General features: G+C 37.7%; 1 protein-coding gene across 1 annotated transcript in view; it reads right to left on the minus strand.

The window, feature by feature from the left end:
• Positions 1-19,541, minus strand: part of LOC107504224 — an 82,172-nt gene that overhangs the window by 45,712 nt on the left and 16,919 nt on the right. The window contains 3 exon segments of the mRNA XM_016133294.2: positions 4,725-7,080; positions 8,690-8,782; positions 9,057-9,183. Of these exon segments, the coding sequence (XP_015988780.2) occupies positions 4,725-7,080; positions 8,690-8,782; positions 9,057-9,183 (2,576 nt within the window).

Here is a 19,541-nt window from a genome sequence, read left to right on the forward strand (position 1 = left end):
TTTATAAAGAAGCCACAGAAAAACATTTCCTATCAAGCATTTATTTCACATTTCTTCTGGGATATATGCATATAGTATATAGAACGGATTCGAGTTACAAATGTTCTGTGGCCTGAATTTGTTAAATAAAGTACACAAAATTCCAAAAAAAAATACATGAATAATAAAATGGCAATAACTACACACCTATAAATTACTTTAAATGTAAATAGATAAACTGCTCCAATCAAAAGACATAGGGTAGCTTAATGAATAAGAAAACAAGACCCATACATATGCTTTCTATAAAAGACCCACTTCAGATTGAAAGAGACGCCCAGACTGAAAGTAAAGAGATGGAAAAGATATTTCATGTAAGTGGAAATGAAAATAAAGCTGAGGTAGCAATACTAAGAACATTTCATATACAATAGCAAAGATATGGAAGCAACTTAAACAAATGGATAAAGAAGTGGTACATACAAACAGTGGAACATCACTGTGCCATAAATAAAAATGAAATCTGACCATTTGTGACAACATGGATGGACCTAGAGAGTATTATACTCAGTGAAATAAGTGAGACAGAGAAAGTACCATATGATTTCACTTATATATGGAATCTAAAAAATACAAAATAAATGGACAAACAAAACAGATACAAACTGATAGACACAGAGAACAAACTAATGGTTTGCAGTGCAAATAATACTTTAATAATTACATATGATGTCAGGTGGGTACTAGATTGGGGTGATCACTTCATAAGTTATATAAATGTCTAATCACTATGTTGTACACCTGAAACTAATATAATATTGTATATGAACTATAACTGAAAAATTAAAAAAAAATTTTAAACCCCAAGCTTTCAGTATTTGAAGCTAGTACCCCAACTGTTTATGCCTGGGGTAGGAGTGTTCCAGGGAAAGGAAGCTGGCTCCATGAACACCATGGTTGTGAAGCAATGGTGTGTCAACAAATGGGGGAACAGGAGCGCTGTCTGGCGGAGAATAGGTACAAGCCCAGACTGTAGCCAGTGCTCCAGTGGTGGCCCATGGCCTGTGTCCAGCCAAAAAATGGATAGAAGGATGGATGGGAGAGAGGAAAGGGAAGAAAGGGAAGGGAAGAGGGAGGAAGGGAGGAAGGAAAGTTGAGGTACTAAGAGTGGGGGAAGCTTGGGCTTGGCCAGGCTGACCAAGCAAGCTCAGAAGCCTAGCAATCCTGAGCTTGGCTTTGACGGTGGGCCTGAGACTGTCCCTAAATGGGTCTGCCTGTGATCCTAAGATGGGACTTCTTGTATTCTAGTTTGCTTTCCTCCCTCGAGAACTTCAGTACCTAAAGCAAGAGCCAGAGTCTGAGCTAGAGCAGCTGCTCACACAGATGGAGAGACATGGCTTGCTTGCTGGTCCTGGGCCTACTGCAGTTGACATTCCTTGTGGCTGTGCTGCTGTGTTTGGCAATGTGACAATGTGATTTCTTTCTTCTCTCCATCACTTTGTCCCTGGGTTTCCTTAAAGTTTGGCTACCTTGGCCAAGGCTTTGGACCAGCACTTGTAGGAAGCCCCTCTCCATCTTGAGTGGCACCATCCAAAACACAAGAACACAGGAACAATTTACCAGGAACTCATCTGACTCTGGGGAAAAGTACACAAAGAGGTCAAAGAAGATGCTCTTAACTTTAATTTCCATCCCTCAACCCCTAGACACCCACCTTCCTGATCCATTAATGCTAAACACTCATCTCACAACAATGCCATGATCAAGAAGAGAAAAACAAATTTGGGACAGTACAACTGACTCCATTGTAGACTTTACGGCAAATTCACCACTGGTCCACTTCCAATTAGGCTGTCTTGGCCTACCAAAACTTCCTCCTCTGATTCTCACTCTTTTTACTGGGAAGACATTCCAGAGGGTTGTGTCTTAAGGAACAAGGGTTGCTGCTTGGAAAATGCTCCATCTCTCTAGTTATTTTTCTTTTTACCATGTCTATAAGCCCCTCAACCTTAGGTTGGCACACAGCACATTTCCTCTTGTGGATTTTGATATTACTCATTATGACCCCTCTAAGGGTTCTTCTTGCTGGTTATTAAAGAATGGCTAGAGCCTTTTCATGTTCATCACCACTGTACAGGTGACAATTGTCTGACAGGGAGAATTTTAGTCACTGACCCAAGTGTCCACTCATGAAATATACCTTAAATGGGACTCAACACAGCTGCTATCAGAATCCAGACTCCACCACTTCACCTCCAGGTGCTCCACACACAGAGTGCCTTGTCCCAAAGACAACAGGGGCAGGCCAACCTCCAAAGACACTCAGTTCTTCCTACAGTGTTGGAGTCATGTCTTCTCTCCAGAAAGCCCTGCCTCTCCCCCAAACTGCACCCCCAATCACAGCTAACTGCCTCACTCAAAAAAGTCTGGGTCACTTCTTGCTAGAACCAAGTGTCTCAAACCAGGGCCTGTTTACCAACTCCAGTCTGGGGAAGAGATTAACACATCTCTGCCAGCTAGATCCACCATGGCCTCATTTCTTCGTAGACAAAACACAGTCTCCTATCATGTTTCCAAGAAAGACCTTGCTCAGTAGATATGCCACACTAGTCTAGGCAGGGCATCTAGAGAACAAGGAACCCACGGTTGGCAAATCCCACCTGTGATAGTCCCACCTTCACTGGACCTCAGCCTTCAACTCCAAAATACTGGACTCTGGGAAGTGAGGAGAAGACAATGGAGGGGAGAAGGAGATGGGCAGAGGGTGCTCCCATCTTTCTCTTCTTAGGTTCAGTTCCCAGATCTCTGGGTCTCTGCCACCACCACCACTTCCGTCTTTGTCCTGGTGGCAGCCTGACTTGCTAGTGAAATACTGGCACACCAGGCACCACCTTGGACCCAAATCCAGACAGGGATAGTTGGGAATAAGATCAGAGGAAGGGGAGAGATGAAGTCCTGTGAGAAAAGAACCATTCTGCTGGTTCCGATGTGACCCGCCGAGTTCTCAATCAGATCCTATGCCTGCATGTGTGAGACCACTGTTGCCCCAGACTTCTGTCAGACACTTAACTTTTGGGAAAAGTCTGCACCTATCTGCACTCAGCCCCTCCATTTGGACATACCTGTCAAAGCACAACGAGCATGTCTGTAGGTCAGGTTCTGGGGTGGGCAAGGCCCTGTTGAGGTGGGGTGAGACAGGGCATGCTGGGGTAGTTAGTGGGCTCTTTTGCAATCACTTTGGAGCTGACTGTATTTCAGAATCATGGCAGGGAATCTTCAAATACCTGTGATTTGATTCTCCTTTCTTTAAATAGGTTTGCATCAGGCCAAAAGGTTTACAATGAGGTTTCAGCTTTAGGGCCAGGAAGGAGGCAGAGGCAAGGTAAAGACTGGAGGAGAAAAAGTCTGATGTTTTATCAACTCGGTTCTCTCCATTGGAGCATTTCTTATGCTACAGTATAGCAAGAAGTCATGAAATAAATAGGGTTAGCACTCCACAATGTGCACATATGGAATGCCTATTGTATGTCTGGCATGGGTCTAGGTTCACAGTGGTGAACGAAACAGGGAAAAACACAGACAAATAAGTGAAATATAGAGCATCATAGCAATAAGTGCTACAGAGAAGGAGAAAGAAGAAAGGATAGACAGTTGAAATTTTAAACTAGGCAGGCAGGGAAGGCCTCTGTGAAGAGGTGCCATTGGAAGAAAGATACAGATATAAGGAACTAAGTGTGCTCTTTGAAGAGGACACTGCAAATGCAAAGGCCCTGAGGCAGGAACTAAACTGATGTTTGAGGCACATGGGGGGGAAAGATCTTTGTGGAGCACATGGCATGAAGATGGACATAGAGAACACAGTGAAGGTATGTTGGGATTTGTTTCAATACATTATTGACTTATTATCATTATGAAAAGACATTAAGGAAGGTGAATGAGCTAAAAGAACTGTGACAACAAAAAGGGAACTGGGGTAAAGAGCTGACTGAGGAGACAAAATTTTTACCTCAGAAGCTTTCTGGAGAGCAGTGGGAATTCACATGACACTATACTGAGAGCTAAATAAGGGTCAGTAAATAATGTCTGGGAGATAATGGCAGTCATAATTCAATTATGGGGTCAGAAGACAATGTCCTGGGGATTCATGAGGGTTGAAGACACTCTACTAGTGGCTCAGAAGGGGAGTGATTACTAGTTATGATGCTAGAAGATAATAGGGAATCAACATACATGCTGAGATTTGTGTCTGTATATATAAAGTATTTTTTTATTGTGGTATCTTTTTCTTGATAGAAATACTCAGTGGGGGATTGGTTATGCACAACCATCTGAGATTCAACAGAAGGATGATTCAACATAAGTCTGTTAGACAATGTGTTTTGCAACAAACATCTCACAAAACTTAGTGTTTGTCACGATCATGTAAATCATTGGTACTTTACCTATTCCATAGTAAAAAGGATTAGCATTAACACAATTCAACATAATCCTTGCTATGCAGAATTTGATAACAGTGTTCATATTTTTCATGAGAAGACCTCTTCTAATGTATCAAACTGAAAAAGTTCCTTCTCGGTATGAATGCCCCAAGGTTTAATGAGGCTGGTGACCCCCCAGTCAGGGCCCTCTCAGAGGTCTTCTTCTGTACAGTAATGTGCCACTCTAATGGGGCATTTCTATTTAGGATAATGAGCATAGATTTCTACTGCATGAAATCAGTAATGTACAATCAGAGCTAATCTCACTGAGGTTTTCTCACAGAGTTCTCTCATGTGTGAATACTCTGATGCATGCTGAGCACTGATTTCTGAACGAAGCCTTTCCCACAGACTACACACTTATAGGGTTTGTCTCCAGTGTGTGTTGTCTGGTGTTTATTCAAATTCGACCTATCAGTAAAAGCCTTACCACACTCAGAACACACATAAGGTTTCTCTCCTGTGTGAATTCGCTGATGCACTTGGAGCTGTGATTTCTTAGTAAAAGATTTGCCACAGTCACTGCATTCATAAGGTTTCTCTCCAGTATGAATTCTATGATGTATAATCAACTCTGACTTCTGTCTGAAGGTTTTCCCACATTCAGAACAGATATAGGGCTTTTCTCCAGTATGAGTTTTCTGGTGTTTACTAAGATTTGACCTGCCACTAAAGGCTTTCCCACACACAGCACACACATATGGTTTTTCTCCTGTGTGAATTGGCCGATGCACCAGGAGCTGAGATTTGGAGGTAAAGGATTTCCCACAATCACTGCATTCATAAGGTTTCTCCCCAGTATGAATTCTCTGATGAGTAATGAAGTTTGACTTCCGGATGAAAGCTCTTCCACACTCAGTACATACATAGGGTTTTTCTCCTGTATGAATTTTCTGATGCACAATTAGTATTGATTTCTGGTTGAAGGCTTTCCCACACTCACGGCATTCATACTGTCTCTCTCCAGTGTGAATTTTCTGGTGTATATTGAGGTGTGACTTCTGGGTGAAGGCTTTTCCACAGGTATTGCATTCATAAGGTTTCTCTCCAGTATGAATTCTCTGATGTGTAATCAAATCAGACCTTTGTGTGAAGGCCTTTTCACACTTAGAACATACATAGGATTTTTCTCCTGTATGAGTTTTCTGATGTGTAATGAGATTTGACCTGTTGGTGAATGCTTTCCCACATTTAGTGCACATATATGGTTTTTCTCCGGTGTGAATTCGTTTATGCACGTGGAGTTGTGACTTGGAAGTAAATGATTTCCCACAGTGACATTTATAAGGTTTCTCTCCTGTATGAATTATCTGATGTGCAATCAAGTGTGCCTTCTGAATGAAGGCTAGCCCACATTTGATGCATACATATGATTTTTCTCCTGTGTGAATCCTCTGATGCACTGTGAGTGCTGACTTCTGAGTGAAGGCTTTTCCACAGTCACTGCATTCATAAGGTTTTTCTCCAGTATGAATTCGCTGATGTATAATCAACTCTGATCTGTAGGTAAAGGCCTTACCACATTCAGTACATATGGAAGATTTCTCTCTAATTTGAACTTTCTTATTTGTAATGAGGTTAGAACTATTATTAAAGACTTTCCCATATTCAGTACATAGAAAAGGTTTCATTCTTATGTGAATTCTTGTATGCACCTGGAGTTGTGACTTGGAAATGAAGGACTTCCCACAGTTATTACAATCATATGGTTTTTCTCCAGTATGAATTCTTCGGTGTGCAATCAAGTGTGTCTTCTGGATGAAGGCCTGTCCACATTCAACACATATATAGGATCTCTCACCTGTGTGAATTTTCTGATGCATCTTGAGTGTGGACTTCTGTGTGAATGCTTTGCCACAATCACTGCATTCATGGAGTCTCTCTCCAGTATGAATTTTCTGATGTATACGGAGATCTGAGTTGTAAGAGAAGCCTTTCCCACATTCATGGCATTCGTAGAGCTTTTCTCCTGTATGAATCCTCTGATGCCTGAAGAGAGAAGAAACTTGGAAAAAGGCTTTTCCACATTCACTGCACTTATAGGGCTTCTCTCGGGTGTGGGTTCTCTGATGTATAATGAATTCTGGCTTTTGTACAAAAGCCTTCCCACAGTTGATACATACATAGAGTTTTTCTCCTGTATGAACTTTCAAATGTACCTTGAATTGTGACTTCTGGGTAAAGATCTTTCCAAATTCAGTACATTTGTGAGATTTCTCTACCATATGAATTTTTTGATGTTGAGAAGGTGCTTGTTTATAGCTGATAATTCTCCCACATTGATTATGGTCCCATAATTTCTCTCCTGTTACAGTATACTCATGGTCAGTGTAGGGATAAATTTTACTGTGTTCGGTAATCTTATTAATGTTCTTTGACACATTTTTCCTATTATGATTGTGTAAGTCTAAATTATGCTTCAAAGCATTTCCAAATGAGTCACATTGATGGGGTCTTTTGGGGAAGGAAATGTTTTGGCTCACATGAATTATTTTTCTAATGTCCTTATATTCACAATCCCTCTTTGTAGTCAGTATTTCCTTGATGAAAGCATCATCTCTTAAAGATTTGTTTCGTCTTTGCAGACAACTTTCTATCTGGTCACCAATCTGCCACCATTTTACTAAAATGAAATACAACATAACATCACTTAAGGATCACCTCCCCTCCCAATGCAGAAAGCTTTTTCAGAAATTCCCTGCTAGGAGGTTTGAAACCCAAACTATCCTCCTCAAAGAAGAATAAAGAGATGATGACAGCTAAAAGAGCAGCTAGCTGGAACAAGAGGGAGGCTCATATAGCTCATCCAGGTTGAACACAGAGAAAAGGGTAAGGGTGAGGAGGCTGGTGATAGCGGTGAAAGGAAGCATTCTGAGATACAAAGCAGCAGTTAGAGGAAATAAATGTTAGAAAGGCACTCCAACATGTACAGGCGAAGAATAAGATAGCATGACAACATTTATATAAACTAATAATACATACACCTCAAGTTACTTTAAAGTTTAAAAGAATATGCATGAATCAAGAAGAGGACTAGCAGGAGTGGGAGTGTGTGATATACAGTAATTTTGAAAAAAATGAGACACCACCTCATTTCTGTTAGAATGGCTATTACCAACAGTATGAGTAATAACAAGTGTTAGAGAGGATGTAGGGGAAAAGGAACCCTCATACACTGCTGGTGGGACTGCAAACTGGTACAGCCACTATGGAAAACAGATCGGAGCTTCCTCAAAAAATTAAGCATAGAATTACTATGTGAACTAGCAGTCCTCTTTTGGGGGTATCTACCCCCAAAATTTGAAAACACCGTTCTGTATAGATATATGCACTCTGATGTTCATTACAGCATTACTCATGGTGGCCAGGACATGGAAACAACTGAAGTGTCCTTCCATAGATGATAGGATAAAAAAGATGTGGTACATATATACAATGGAATATTACTCGGCAATAAGAAGAGAGAAAATACTGCCATTTGAGACATGGATAGATCTTGAGAATATCATGCTAAGTGAAAAAGATCAGATGGAAAAAGTCAACAACCATATGATTTTGCTCATATGTGGAATATAAAACTGAAAGCAACAAAAGAGCAAGACAAACAAAAACTCATAGACACAGACGACAATTTAGTGGTTACCAGAGGGAAAATGGGAAAGAGAGGTAGTAGATAAGGGTAAAGAGGATCAAATATATGGGTGACAGGAGGAGATTTGATTTTGGGTGGTGAACACACAATGCAATATATATGACACATTATTGAATTGTACAGTTAAAACCTAAAACCTATATAATTCCTCCCTCAAATCTATATAATTTTATTAACCAATTCCACTCTCATAACTTTGACTTAAAAAACAAAAGAGAGAGAGAAAAAAAGCAGATCCATTAGTATCTGAATGCATAAAGAAATAACCTTAGACAATGGGGATGGTAGAAACAAACAAACAAAAAAATTGTTAGAGAAAGGGAGCACAGCCAAGAAAAAAAAATCTTTAATTAAGCAGGTTGGTACATAAGTCAAAATCTAAAAAGTCAAGATACAAGATAAATAAAAAGTTCTATATTTATGCAGAAGGCATTTAGGTACTTGAGTGCCAATTTCAAGGGATCTCAAGCAATACAAAAAATGTAGAACTTTCCAGAAGAGTCATCTTAAAAGCATTTCAAGGACACCAATCTTTCTCAAGACAACTAAGCTTTACTCCTCCCATCAGGGTCATACCCACCTGAACAGCTCTGATGTGGGCTCTCATCCTGCAATGCCCATGGCTCCTTTCCTTGCTCCAACATGAAAACCTCTGGTTCAGGAACTTGATACCCTGTTCATGAGAAATGATAAAGGGCTGTGTCCAGCTAATTGGGTTTCAGGGTCCAAACAAAAAAAATCTTGTCGAAAAATGTTTTGTTCTTCAGGAAAGTAACCATATATCTCCGAGAATAGAGTAATATTAAGTGCCTAAAGTGGATGAAGAATCCTGGACAAATCAAATATAAAACCATCACATAGTTCAGATGTCTCACAATATTTAGCAACTGAGAATGGAAACACTCTCAATGGGGCCTGTCCTCAGATACCCAGTTGTTTGTGCTTACCAACTGAGAGCAGATGGCTGTAGGTCTCCAGCATCACATCCCGGTACAGGTTTTTCTGAGCAAGGTCTAGATGCTGCCACTCCTCTCTGCTGAAATCTACAGCCACATCTCTGAAGGACACTGATCCCTGCAAGGGAACATTCCTTTTCAATGTGAACGGTTAGCTTTGGGGAATAGACTATATTTAGGAATACGGAACTTGGGTTTTGTTAATTGACTTCCTCTTTTTAAAACTCTGCCCCATCATTTCCCTAATATTTTATTATGAAGATTTACAAACATACAGAAAAATTTTAAAGAATTATATAGTGAAAACCTGTATATTCACCACTTAGGATCTATCACTAATGTTTTACTCTGCTTGTTTTATCACACATTAACCCATCCTTTTATCCATCTATCAATTCACCTATTTTGCGCATTTCAAAAAAAAAACTGTAGATCAGTACCCTTCCTCCTACATAGTTCAGAATACAAATCATTAACTAGAGTTTGTTTACCTTTTATAAGATACATATAGATATATATATAATGAAATGCACAAATCCTTAGTGCACCATTTGAAGTTTTGACAAATGCATATACCTGTATAAACCAGGAACTTTTAAAAAATGGTTTTACATAGGATGCATAAAGAATAAAGAATATATCGTTTTACAAACATTCTGTGAAAGAAATCCAATAAAGAATTTCTATTTGTTCTATACTATCATCAATTACTTGTTTTTTCAAAACTGAATAAGGCTTTTTTTGTCTTCTAGAAACTAGATGAACCTGTGATAGTTTCTAAGCAATTTAAAACCAGCCATTATGCCAGCCCTGAGAACATGAAAATGAATTATTTATGTTCAAACAACTTAAAAGATTTGTAAAATAAACAAGACTTAAGTTTCAGAAGAGAAAAAGAAGGTGACTTGAAGTGTTAAAAATGAAACCGAGACCCAAAAAGGAAAAAGTACAGTTGAACAACATGGGGGTGCTGATCCACTGCACAGTGGAAAATCCATGTATAACTTCTGTCTCCCCAAAATTTAAATACTAATAGGCTACCATTGACCGGAAGCCTTACTGATAACATAAAAGTTGATAAACACACATTCTCTGTGTTATATGTATTATATATTGTGCTCTCACAGTAAAATAAGTTATTAGAGAAAAAATGTTAAGAGAATCATAAAAGAAAATACATTTACAGCATTTAATGAAAAAAAAAATCTGTGTATAAATGAATCTGCACAGTCAAACCTTTGTTGTTCAGAGGTTAACTGTACATTCTACATGGGGGAGTAAGTTCATATTAATTGAGGAATTTAAGTTGGAAGTTGAGAAATGTAACACAGGAGGTCATTTTCTAGGGGAAAAAAAAGCAAAGGTGTAGAGACAAGAAAATACATGATGAGTGAAGAACAGCAAATAGCTCCATATAAATGGAGAGGAGTCTGCATGATATGCCAAGAAGGTGGTTATGGAAAAATCAGTCTGATCAAAGAACAAGTATAGATTTGTTTACTATAAGTAAAGGTAATTAAGGTAATCAAATCATATCAAATCATATTAAATTTGTTTCTATATGATTTGTATTACTTGATAACCAAATAATGAAAAATTCCTTATAGAATGGTTCTAGATAATAAACAAAAAAAATAGAATTAGAATATCATAATTTTGCAACTCCTAATAATGGATTTAGACAATAATCATTAATGGCTGATCAGCTATTTCAGGTGAAAGGCTGAAAATAAGTATACAATGGATAGATCAGCTAATGATACTTGCATCCACTGATCAATTTTAACATTACAAAAAGAGAAATAACTGGATATTATGTGCCTCCTGACATGATATAGGAATTAATTTCATTACACCACCCATCAAGTATCCTTACCAAAGGGAAAAAAAATCCAACCTGAATTTTATCAAGCCTCTAGATCTAACCATTAATAGGCAATGTGAAGGAGAGAGGAACACAGTGAATATCAAGATCAGAACATCAGCTAAATCTAAAAGGCAGCAAATGACCTATTTCTTCATAAAATAAATTACAACAGAAAAAATATGAAGTGTAATTATTCAAAGAGACTTAAGAGTCATAACTAGAACCTCTTGTGCATGTGAGGTCTCTGACTCTCAAGTATGTGGGGTTCTCATACATATGTACGTATTAAATTTGGTTATTTTCTTTTGCTAATCTGTCTCTTGTCTACTTGATTATTAGATCAGCCAGAAGAACCTTGAGGGTAAAATTTGTTCCTCCCTCACAGCTGGCTCTGTGAGCAGGGAAAACTCACTGGTTGGACCTTGGTACTTCCCAACAAGGATGCTGCAAATGAGGCAATCCTGGGGCATCTGACACAGGCTAGCAGGTAAAGGTTCTTACCATGTCAGCACACCCCAGATCTCTGTCTGTAGGGTCCAGTGGAAGAGAAAGTGTTGAGAATCTTTTTCCCTCTTCTAAATTTAGGCTGGCAGGAGAAAATATTTATGAAACTAGTTTCTTGGGCAGTAATTCCTGGTTACTTTGTATACCATACTCACGGGGTTTTTTTCTGTCTGATTTCTCTACTTTCATCTTGTTATATGTTCTGACAGCTTAGCCTTGTGACTAGTGAATATTTTCTCTGGCCTCTACCAGGGTGTACTTGCCAAGGTGCACCCTGCTCTTTATCCAGCCATGACAAGCTCGCAAATGAGTTTTCTGTGTGTATCCTGTTCCTCCCAGAGACGATATGTCTGCCAACTAGATGATGCATATGCATCTGGTTGGCAGCCAAATAGTCTGCGAATCCAAGCTTGGGGAATCTTAAATCTTATTCTGTTCAATGGGAGCATGTGATTCCCTATTTTGGAGCAGCTACTTAAAGACAGGGCTCCTTATCTTTCTTAGGTTAACTCTGGAAGTAAACTTTCTTGTGAGGGTTGTATCCTTTTGCACTCTCCTTTGGGGATGCCTCTTGCATTCACAGTATTAGTTTGAGTCACTATAGAGCCTACTTTCAAGGCCAGGAGATGGATCTTTATAATTGGAAAAACTAAATTGGAAAAAATAATTTCTTATAGAGCTCTCATATTGTTATAATAGCTAGTCATTAAGATTTTCTTAAAGAGATAAAAAGAACACAAATAAAGAAAAAAAATCGAAGTCTACTCAGACCCCTTCCTATCTGCCTTCAGACATTTGCAAATACTGTTTTGAAAAAAAAGGATCAGGACATTAGAAGTACAACTGTCCTGCACTTAAGGAGATAAATGAAAGAAAGAAAAAGAGTGGCAAAATCTTACTTAAGAACAACCTAAAACATTTATGTCCTAAGAATTCAACTTGGTAGCTGTCCAGTTGGAAGCTCCAAAATACAGCCAGACAGAAATGTGGGCTAAACTCCATTTATGGCTCAGGTTCTACAAAACTACTGCCATTGTTCAAGGAATTAAAATATAAAATTACAATGGTTGATGGTTATTATGAGGAATGTGCCAATTAGAAAGAAAAAAAACTGAGCTAAATAAAACAAACTGGCTTAAAACAAAGGTTTTAGTACAGCACTAACAAAGCTGAATGGGCTAAGTTGATCCTGCGTTGGACTTTGAAGATTAAAGGGCTCCAAACAAGTCTGCTCTATCTACCCCAGTGTGGAGAAATTTAAAAGACTGGAAGCGGGATAGGAGTTAGACAGGACCCAGGGTAGTTCTGATGCTCAGCTGTGAGATCTGGCTTACATTCCAAAACCATGCTGTTATGTGATTAGCCTCGACCAAGGACAACTAACACAACTTTCCCCTTCTGAGTGAAAAGGAAAACCCCCAGGCAGCATATGTGCAAACGGCAGTCTCTAGAAACCTGGAGTAGCCTCTTGCTCATTATAAGCTTATTATAATATCATTAGCATTGCAACCCAAATAAGGAGGGTGCATCAAAAGGAGGTCCTCAGAGTGTCAAGAGGACATCTTCAAGAAGAACCTGGAACTCCAACCCAAATCTGAAAATCCAAGATCCTGTAGGGGCACAGCTCATTCCCAAGTTCACCCGGGCACCCTTCCCTTGCCCGTAATCTTGGATAATAAATCGTTTTCTCTTGCTTGCTTTCTGTCTCTGTTAAATTCTTTCAATGAAGAAGACAAGGACTCAGTCCTAGGCTCACAGAACACAGTCAAACCAGCCCAGTAACATCTTTGGTGCCATGACTCAGATACAAAAAAGGTAAGAGAGACAGCCCTTGCCCTTCTGTGGCTTGAAGTAGCTCCCCATTTTGTATGCCCTGTTTTCTCAGCTCTTTCTCTCTCCATATACCATGAACCAATCTGTGCAACAGTCACCTTTTTGGGGACGAGTTCTGTAACAGTCGAATGACTGTGGTGTACACCTGAAATTGACATAATGTTGTATGCCAACTATAATTGAAAAAAAAATTAACATAAAAACTCAATATGATAAAAATTTTATAAGTAATCTCAATTGTTAGAAACAAGTAAATTAAATAAATGTAAGATAGAACATTTCTTTTACGTTAACTCTTTAGCAATAATTTTGTGTGGACTTAAAATTTTTTTTTTTTTTAGTTAAAGTAAATGATGGATATTCATTAAATATCTACATCCTTTCCAAGTAAGATAAAATAATGAAATATTAATTACTGAACATGTTTATCTACCTTTTCTATAATAAAAAGGAAATAAAGATATTTGGTTCTATTAGAAAACATGTCTTATGTTACATTAAAAAAATTTTCGTGCAATCGGGAAATATATATATATTTCTAGAAATTATGACATGTGTTCCTAAATATATCAAACTAAAAGAATACTGATATAACAGACAGTTCACAATTACTTACTACTTAAATTTCACCAGAAATTAAGGTTAAGAATTCTAATATACGTAACTAAAACTATAGAACCTAATAGAAAAACAACTATGTACACAAAGAAAACAGAACATGTTTTAGCTTTAAAAAAAAAAAAAAAGCATAAAATACAGAGATGTGTGTTTTTTTTTTAAGGGAAGTAAAATAATGTTGTCTTGATTATTCCTGGATGGATGAGAGAACAAGAGTGTACTAAAAGGGACACAGAAAGTTGTAGAACATTTGTGGAAAAGGAGTCTTGAGAAAGGAAATTTGATGTGTGGTCAAACTGAGTAAGACTGAAATAAATTTAATCAAGGAAGTGAATTTAAATATCAAGAGTAAGCTGAGGCAAAATGAGTTTTTTTCTCTCTGCTAAGGATCATTGGTCTGCTACTGATACTGCGAAAAAATTTTCTGCCTAAAAATCAGATTCTGTGTTTTATCAAAATAATTTTATGTTATCTTAATCAAGTCCTTGAATACTTTAGAAAACTGAATCTCAGTAGTAAGAACTGAGTTTTGCTAACAATTACGTAAACTCCTATATTTATGTTTGAAATCTTCTATTGTCACTTTGGTTAAATGAATAATTAAGTATGACTTTATAATGACCTATGGTTCTATTTAGGTAAATGTCCAAACCTTTTGATATATTTTGACAAAACTTCCTAAAGTTTAAATTATGGTTTTTACCTGGGAATAATTTAGAAGTGTTCCAGAAGGGCCCTTCAAAAGATATATTTTCTCCTCTTACAAGAGAAATATTTTAAACTAATTAGGTTTATTTTGTTATGTTGAAATTACATACAGAGCAATGTCAACAATTAAGCCTTCTTTATGCTGTATCTGCATATAAATGTTCCAAAAATATATGTGAAATTTCTGGAAATTTAAGATGTCCTGACATAAGATGTCTTTTATTAAAACTGAGGCACACACTAAAAAGAACTGAACCTCAGTATCAGGCTCTGGCACATGTGAAGTCCATTTTGTTTTTGCAAAATGACTGGTTGTGGCCCAACTTTTGCCATCCTGATATGTTCTTGTGACATGGCAACAGTCTGTTCCTGAATCAGAGAAATTAAATGGATAAATAATGACTAAATTTAATGAATAGTTGGGGCTGTGGGTAACCCAAGATGGCTGCTTGGTTCTTCACAGCTCCCTGGCATCTTTTCAGTTTTTGCATGTCTTCATCCACCATAGTACATTTAAGATGGACTTCATTCAACTGCCACTAATTTGGGGTTATCTATATGTTCTCGTTTTTGTGTGTATGTTTTCTGAAGGAACTAAAGCTTTCCCCTGAAACATGGTGATGTCTTTAAAATGGCAAAGAAAGTGTTATAAAATGTGTTTCCCACATGGGGTATACCTTCCAAAATCTCTAGTGATTGAGGCACCAGCTTCACTGAGCAGTTCATAACAGCTTTGCTGGACAGCCTTAAAAAGTAACCCTATTACCCTCAATTATAAGGCCAGGTCGAGAGAACTAATGGGAAAACTGGATCTAAGCAGAACGAGTTTTAGTACACAGGACTGAATAAACTGATGAAAATGGTTAAAATTATTATGACTTTTTCATTTAAATTGCTGATTTTTTTAATCCTTTGTTTTCCAGAAATAAGGAAACTTAAACCATCTGTGACTTAACAATTTGGTAATTTATACCTTTTCAGGCAGTAAGTATTGGAACATTTTTTTTTCTCCTTGATCCTTCTAGAATCTGTAAACTCACAATGAGTATTATTTTCAAATATGGTTATTTGCATAATTTCAATAAATCTGTTCTTATAACAGGATACAATTGGAAACTGGTTTTATAACCAAGGCTTTAACTAAAATGTCATGTTCGAAGCATTTATAGACTCAACTATGACCAGACAGCTTAAAGGAATTAAGATGGACTTTGAAAGCCAATGAAAGCCCCTTGGAAAAACAGCTTGGTACACCTGTTTAGTCTAGCTGAATATGTAGCCTTGTCTCTGTTTGTGATGCTGGCCATGACAATGTAGTAATCAGGAGAATGGCCTGCTGTGGCCATTCATGCCAACGGGGAAGAACTAGGACAAGTCAAAGAGGCTGTCCTTGAGAATAAGGCCGCTACAGATCATTTGTTGCTAAGGAGCAACCACAGATGTAAGGAATTCAAAGGACTTTTCTGATTTAACCTTACCGATAACTCAACTGATCGAGGGGAAGGTCAAACAAATTCATAATATTATATGCAATGTCAAATAGAGAGAAGTGTTTTTGGGCCTTACTCTATCCTAACTCACCTTCTGGCTCCCCCGCCATACTGGTTTAAGAACAGCATTTATTTTCCTTTTGTTTATAAGTATAGGGATTTTATCTTACTGCTGCATTCAATGTGCCCTCACCTGTAGTTCTGTTGCTAGCTGGCTGCCAAGGGGCCCATGGACACCTTTCTTCAACTTCACAGCAACCAATTTCACCTTAAGCTAGTCTCATAGATATGGACTCTACCTTTTGACAGTGGGGAACTGAAGGGCCCGGTTGGGACCCTCAGAGTAGAAACCTCAGAGCATGCCTGGCTTTACTTTTCCTTGCCCTGTGGCTTAACGACAGATTGTCCCCAGCAACTTAGAACGTCCCCTGCTATAGAAAGTTGCCCTGAAACTTACGATTAATGCCTTTATGCTTACTGATCACAATCCTTCTGGTCTAGCATTCTTTCTAGACTACTCCCATCTTTGTTTCTGGGTAACTAAGGCCACTGGAGGGCCAGTCTGCCAGAGGAACAACTCCATGAAGCACAACAGACCCCACCCCCCAGAACCCTTATGTATACCCTAGAATAATGCCCAGATTTTCCCTTAAATACCCCAAGCCGGACTGAGAAAGGAGGGTAGTTTTGAAAGCGTTAACCTCCTGCCTTCTCAGATCACCAGTCCCCTGACAATAAATGGTTATTCTAAATATTCCAACTCCTATGTCTACCTATAGGCTGAGTGGCACAGGCAGTATGCGCCCAGGACTTGGTGGTCCTCCAGTTTCAGTAACAGTTTTAGATAAAATAAAAATGGCATAATGTTGGTAACTACTAAAGCTGGATGATAGGTACAATAGATACAAGAGGTCCTTATACTAGTCTCCTAACTTTTATGTATTTATATTTATTCATAATAAAATATTTTTTAAAAAATATGATCCTCCACATAAAAAACACTAATCTGGAAATGCATAATTGAAGGAATAGCTATTTCCACCTGGAATTGTAAACATTTTTAAAAAGGATTATAGAGACTTAAATACTCCACACTCAACAATTTCTGGCAATAGAGCAGTACCCTCTTATCTGCAAGGGATACATTCCAAGACCCCTAGTGTATGTCTGAAACCACGGATAGTACCAAACCCTAATATATACTATGTTTTTTCCTATATATACATACCTTTTTACTAGAAGAAGCACTCTTCATCTTCTCTTTGGCATATGCGAATTGCCAGCATCACTACTCTTGCACTTTTAGGCCATTGTTAAGCAAAATAAGGGTTACTTGAATACAAGCACTATGACAGTCCATCTGATAACCAAGACAGCTACTAAATGGCTCACAGGCAGATAATGAATACAATGTGGATATGCTGGAAAAAGGGGTGATTCACATCCCGGGTGGGACAGAGCAGGATCAAAATTTCATCACACTACTCAGAATAGCACATAAGTTAAAATTTACGAATTGTTTATTTCCAGAATTTTCCATTTCATATTTTTGGACTGTATTTGACCATGGATACCTCAAACCTCAAAAGCAAACCCACAGATAAAAGAGAACTACTGTGGCAGAAAGGAAATGTGGATGAAAAGGGGGTTCTACTGAAAATTACCTCACAAGGTGATCTAATCATAAATTCCTAACTGGGCAGGTCATGGTGGGTAGTCATGCCTCAGGCCACATAACTTTTTTAGTAAGAGATTAATCTTTGACAACCAAGAATACTTTATCCAGCAAAGCTATCATTTAGAGTTGAAGGATAGATAAAGAGCTTCCCAGACAAAAGTAAACTAAAGGAATTTACCAACACCAAGCCAGTATTACAGGAAATGTTGTAGAGATGTCTTTAAGAAGAAAAAAACATGTATCAAAAACATGAAGAAAGAATGGTAATAACTACATTCCTATCAACAAGCACCTCAAATGGAAAAGAATAAGTGCTCCAACCAAAAGATAGAGTGGCTGAATGGATAAGAAAACAAGACCCCTACATATGCTACCTACTAGAGACTCATTTCAGATTAAAAGGTGCACATAGACTAAAAGGAAAGGGATGGAAAAAGATATTGCCTTGATGGACCTAGAGGGTATTGCACTGAATGAAGTCGGTCAGAGAAAGACAATTATCACATGATTTCACGTACATGTGGAAACTAAAAAAAATAAACAACAACAAAAAAAAATGGAAAGAAAATTATAGACATAGAGACTATTTTGAAAGCTACTCAACAGGAGGGGGAGGTGGGGGGACAATGAAAAAGGCAAAGGGATTAAGAGGTACAAATGGACAGTTATAAAATAGACAGGGAGATATAAAGTGTAGCATAAGGAAAGTAGTCAACGATGTTGTAATAAATATGTAAGGAGAAGAGGGATTTAGTGGGGTGATCACTGTGAGTTACATAGATCTCTAATCACTATGCTGTACAACTGAAACTAATACACTATCACATGCCAACTATAATTGAAAAAAAAAAACAACCTCACTGAATTGTACAATGTAAATATGAGCAACTACTCATTTATTATATTTCAATAAAACGGGGGATTAAAGATTTACCTTAGTCATAAGCAATTCCTGTCCATTGTGTCTGTGCACCTAGGTTAACATACCTTTGAAATAAACATGAGCATCCTCAGGAGAGGGCATAACCTTGTTAACAATTCTGTAATCTGAGCCCCATCTCACTTTCTCCCATCTTCATATAATCTTCCTTAGTTCCTCCTTTAATTTCAAATACATATGTAAAACTGTGATTTTCCAGAGCATTTGAGATCTTGCTTCTTGGCAACTGTCATCAGTTTTGGCTCAAATAAATTCTTATAAAAATTCCTTATGGGTTTGGACATTTCTTACAGCAACAGGAATTATAAATGATATAAAAGAACAAACAAGAAGATCTAAGAGATATTTATAGACTCTCCAACCAACTGCAGAACACACATTCATTTCAAGTACCTAAAAGAATAATGACCAAAATAGATCATATCCTAGGTTACAACCTCAACAAATTTAAAATAAATGAAATAATACAAAATATGTTCCTTGACCATAACGGAATCAAACTAAATCTCTGTAAGAGAAAAACAACAGGAAAATTTGTCCAAAAAAATTATAAAAGCTATCTGGAAAATTATGAAATATTTGGAAATCAGACAATACACTTCTAAATAACCTATAAGTCAAGAGAAATTCTCCAAAGAAATTTAGAAAATACATAAAACTGAAGGAAAGTGAAAATATAACTTATCAAAATCTGCAGGATGCGGATAAAGCAATGCTGAAAGAGAAATTTATAGGACTAAATGCTTATTACATTAGAAAAGGGAAAACACACAGTCCAATTAAAAAAATGGGCAGACGACCTGAGTAGACAGTTTTCCAGAGAAGACATATAGATGGC

The sequence above is a fragment of the Rousettus aegyptiacus genome, unplaced genomic scaffold (assembly GCF_014176215.1).
Source record: "Rousettus aegyptiacus isolate mRouAeg1 unplaced genomic scaffold, mRouAeg1.p scaffold_m13_p_14, whole genome shotgun sequence".
NCBI lineage: Eukaryota > Metazoa > Chordata > Mammalia > Chiroptera > Pteropodidae > Rousettus > Rousettus aegyptiacus.